Raw genomic sequence first — 5000 nt, 5'->3', positions numbered from 1 at the left:
GAACAGGCGTCGTGTCGCAGCGACTTGTTTTGCAGGTAGTACACATGGAGCAACTTGGCGTAGAGAGATGTCGCTGCGACTTGTCGCCTAGTGTGTCCCGGCCTTAATGAATTTTCACGCAGTTGGTGATCAATAATGTCACCTGGACGAGAATTTGACCAGTGATTGGCTAATGGTTTGTTTTGGTACTGGTTATCAAAATTGATAACAATCCTGGACTGTTTGAAGTCACTTTAATCCACTTCAATTCATTTTCCGCTGCTGCTCTATTGTATTTTTTGCACAGAACAAATTTTTCCCAAGAATGGTTATTTGTGCATAGAAGATAGCCGGACATTCTCTATGCAATTAGCGTAGCTATTGGCCATGCCTTACCCCTCCAAAACATCAAACCAAATTTCGCTATTGCCTATATTGGCACATGTGTTTCGGTAAAACGCTTGTAAAATCGAAACGAATTTTTTACTCTCGGTTTAAATCCACATAGAGTGCTAAAATTGTTGCTGCTGATGATCTGCGCAACTGATTATAGACAAATAAGTTGTCAACGGTACTACGATCCTTCCGAAAACCAAACTGATAATTATCGATGTTCGTCTCGTAAACTTTCTCCAGACGTTGGTTGATTACCACTGGTGTAATGCGCGATAGGTTATCGGTTATTGAGAGCGCCGCGGTAGTTTTTGCAGACCAAAAGGCGGTCCTTCTTGTAGAGAACAAATGTTTTCGAGTCTCGCCATCTGGCCGGGATATCCTCCGGGTCCCAGATAATGTTTAGTTGTCGTACAATCATGTCAATTACCCGATCGTCTTCGCAGTATTTCATTGCTTCCAATGGTACCCAATAGACCTTGCATTTTTCATCTTTTTCAAACGATCGTGAACCTCATCTGCTGTCGGCGGTGACTCATCAATGTAAACCTCCAAATACGCGTATTCGCCCTCACCGTAGCGCTGGATTTCGGGCGGAAATGGTTCCGAATCGAAACGCGGTTCGCTCACAAAATGCTTTTCAAAATGTTTTGCAAACTTTTCAGCCGCAATGTATTCGAAGCATCCGGTAAGCGGGTGCGATTTCCATACGCTTTTGCCGCTTTGAATAGTAGTTCAGCGCGCCGTTTTGAGTGGTGTTCATTTAGTTCGGCATCCTGGCGTTCGTAAAATCTGGATTTCGCTAATCGTCTGGAGTGTTTCAGTTGATTCACAAGTTCGAGTCGAAGTCTAAATTTTTTCGCGCGTCAGTAGGAGCGTTTAATCCAATTCCGCTCCTGTCACAAGATTTATTTTGGTGAAACTGGCAGAAGGTTAGGTGACAGGTTCCGAGAAAATCAGTGCTCCACAGGGTTGAGCAACGTAGATCTCCCGGTGGGCTGTCATTTTTCACCGTTGGGTCACACTCCTGAGGACATGTTAGTCTCTGTCATCCGCTCCGGCTTCAGCATTGCTTTAGACGGACGTATTTTTTAGGCTAAGCAAATATTTAAGCAACCGTCCCTGCACTCGGGCGGTCTAAACACCGACTTCAATTTTCTTTGAAACACTCAAAGTCAGTGCGCGCTATGACCTTGCACATTCGTTATATTTTTTATTTATTTAAACGTTATGGCGCGCCCTCGAAACGTCTGGTTTACTTGAACGATGGCGCATTTTCTTCATGAATTTTTAGAAGTTTTTACGAGTCATTGCGCCTCGCAGTTTTCTCCTATTTTCTTCACATCAATTACTTCAGCCGACGGGATCAATGACTCGCATTCCACATTTCGATTGGTGTATTTGAACCCATTTCTAAGGGTTCCCGGCGAAGTTATCCAAGTCGAGCTAATAAGTTACAGTGTAAGGGGCTGTTTACATGGAGGTAGGAAGATCCTTGCACTAGGAATTCGAAGATCCTAGAAGGCGAAACAACTTTTCCTTTGGTTTACATGCAAAAATTTCTGTCTAGGTGGAAGTGGAGAATGAAAGCTAGATGGCGGGCCAGAACAACAAACATGTAATTTGGGTCCTTCGCCGCCATGTTTGTTTTTTTGTCCTTAGTACCAGGAACTTCCGAGAGAAGGCAGTTTACATGGTGCTAGGATCTTCCTAGCTCACAGCTAGGAAGATCCTAGCACAAGGAAGATCCTAGCACTAGGGCCAAGTACGACTTCTCACATGTAAACTGAATACAGAAAACATATGGCGCTAGGATGATCCGCCTTCTAGGATCTTCCTGGTGCTGGGATCTTCCTACCTCTATGTAAACAGCCCCTTAAACAACCCGAGAAAAGGAACATCTACGAAACTTGAAGAACTATACAAGGGGCTCAAATGTTACCAACCATGCCCGGCAAAACAATCATTCCATTGACTTCGATAATTCTTGTGTTATTGACAAAGGCAATTACACTAGAATCTTGGCACACGGCTAAAACCGTCGATGCGGAAAGAAACTCAAAACCGTTGCCTAAGCAACACTCCATTTCATTGTAATTAGACCTCATTTACATTTTTATCTCTTAGCTTCTTTCCCACTTTCTTTTTGTATTCTATTTTTATATAAAAAAATTATCACCACCTTTTTCGCGCGCTAACCTTTTCATTCGTTAAAGGCTAAAGACTGATAGCCGAAAGCTTATCTTTTTACCCTGTTTTAACCAGAGAAGGTTTTTTCATTTTAATATGTCTTATCCTGGTTACAGCTCTATTTTTACTCGAATACTTTTTTATTCATTCATGTTAAAAAATCAAAAACATGGTGTTTTTAATTTTTAAGCGGGTTTTACACTAAAACAAAACGAAAAATTTTAAAGAAAAACTTAAGATGCTGAACCAATATGATGGATTACTACAGGCAAAAACAACCAATAAACTTATAAAATCAATATTGATGACCCACCCCCCAAAAAACCATCCAAAGTCTGAAAAAGCCCATATAGCCTTCATTTTCATTATATCGTTATTTTACTTTCTTTTAATTTCGTCCCATTCACTGAAAGCTACATCCGTTTTCAGTTTCTGGCTACAACGCTGCTCGGCAAATTCACTATAACTGATTGATTAAACCGCTTTCGATAATCATTGCGATGGAGAGGCTTAACTCAAGTTTCTCGAAACTACGCCAAAGGATATATCTACATAAAATAGCTGAAAGACGACAAAATGAGGCTTTTCATCGCATTTGCCTAGACTTGCTAGTCAAAAAATTAAAACGTGAACATTCATTGCAAACGTTCAATGTCCGCGTTCTTATCTTTCTCGGAGACCTTCCACCAAAGTGGTCTGAGGCCATTGAGTAGCACGAACAATAAACCAAGGACATCCGCCATGACAGCCATCGAGAGGGAAGCCTTCCCAGAAAGCGCTGTAATCCCGATAGCTAGCTTTAGAATCACTGAAAAAGCGATGTTCTGAGCCACAGCACGGCGACAAAAACGCCCAAGCTCGACAAGCTCTGGTATTTTGGCAAGGTTGTTGCTCATCAGTGCGACGTCTGCAGCCTCCACCGCTAAAGACGTTCCTCCGGCGCCCATCGCAATCCCAACATTTGCTGCGGCTAGCGCAGGGCCATCGTTGACACCATCCCCGACCATACCCACGATGCTCTTCTTACCTTTTTGTGATTTTAAGAAATGGTACCCGCGATGTGGACAGCAACTGGGTAAGCAACCGCTTCCGATTAGTTCATCGTCGTCATACTTCGCGTCATCTGAGTCCTTCATTCCACCTTGTCTTTGTTTAACCCAGCTAAGCTTGTCCTGTGGTTTCATTTCGGCAACACACTCATCCAGGCCAAGCTTAGTTTTCACGGTCATGGCTGTTCGCAAATTGTCACCTGTTACCATGGCTGTCCGGACGCGAAGGTTACTCAGCCAATCAAGCGTGGCCAAACTGTTCGGTCTGACCGTGTCTGCAAGAGCAATCATCATTGCAAGCTTGCCGTCAACACACACGAAAATTACTGTCTTACTTTCGTTGGTCCACGTTAGGTACGTGTCTTCCATGTACTTGTTCAGTGTTTGGCCACAAAATTGGTGAAGAAACTCATAGTTTCCTATCTGCACCTGATGATCTTCAACAACACCAGAAATGCCTTGTCCTTCGTGAAGCTCGAAACGTGAGACTTCCGGGAGACTAAAGATTTGCGATGTGATCATTTCCGTGACACAACCTGTAAATTCATTCACTATTGCAGCTGCGAGTGGATGACTGGACTTGCTTTCAAGAGCGGCAGCTAACCGCAGGACACCTTGTTTGTGTACATCAAACGGACATTCTACGCCAACAATTTGAAACTTTCCTTCCGTCAGTGTTCCCGTTTTGTCAAACGCCAAAACTTCTAATCTTGCAAACGTCTCAAGATAAGCCCCCCCTTTAATAAGAGCTCCTTTCCGTGCGGCCGAAGTTATGCCACAAACCACTGCAATCGGGGTTGACATGACCAACGCACAAGGGCAAGCTATCACCAAAACTACAAGTGCTCTTCTTCCCCACTCTTTTATCTCCTCTGCATACGTACCCACACCAGCCACACCAAGTAAAGCCGGAATAATAACCACCAGAGCCGCAGCAATGACCACAGCCGGTGTATAGTACTTGGAAAATTGGTTTATAGCCAGTTCAGTCATCGCTGAACTAGCTTGGGCTTCTTCAATAAGTTGAGCGATTTTTGTGATTGTGGAAGAAGTGGAATCCGATGTAGTCTCAACTTCCAAGTAACCATTTTGATTGACAGTTCCACTATAGACTTTTGAGCGCACAGTTTTCTCAACGGGTACAGATTCCCCAGAAACCGAACTTTCATCGACCGCAGCCTGACCTTTTACCACTTTACCATCCAATGGAATGAGCTCACCCGGTCTGATGGCGATAGTTGTTCCTATGGTTACTTCCTCGACTGCAACGCTTTCCCCTGAACTTGCTATTATCGTCGAACGAGGTGCCTTGATCATGAGTCCAGAGATAGTGCACTGCACTTTGTGCATACAGAACTCCTGCAATGCTTCTGCAAGCGACAATACGTA

At 43.7% G+C, this 5000-nt stretch overlaps 1 protein-coding gene across 4 annotated transcripts in view; it reads right to left on the bottom strand.

Annotated features, from left to right (window-relative positions):
* Positions 1–2398: 2398 nt before the first annotated feature.
* The window catches only part of LOC138007890 (uncharacterized), a 29312-nt gene continuing 26710 nt past the window's right edge, over positions 2399–5000 (bottom strand). For all 4 annotated transcript variants that reach the window (XM_068855003.1, XM_068855000.1, XM_068855001.1 and 1 more), the window contains one exon: positions 2399–5000. This exon is cut by the window's right edge and continues 923 nt beyond it. In XM_068855003.1, the coding sequence (XP_068711104.1) occupies positions 3198–5000 (1803 nt within the window). In that variant the 3' untranslated portion in view covers positions 2399–3197.

The sequence above is a fragment of the Montipora foliosa genome, chromosome 6, assembly GCF_036669935.1.
Source record: "Montipora foliosa isolate CH-2021 chromosome 6, ASM3666993v2, whole genome shotgun sequence".
NCBI lineage: Eukaryota > Metazoa > Cnidaria > Anthozoa > Scleractinia > Acroporidae > Montipora > Montipora foliosa.
Note: the sequence above shows the minus strand (reverse complement) of the source record. Positions and strands in the feature narration are given on the sequence as shown.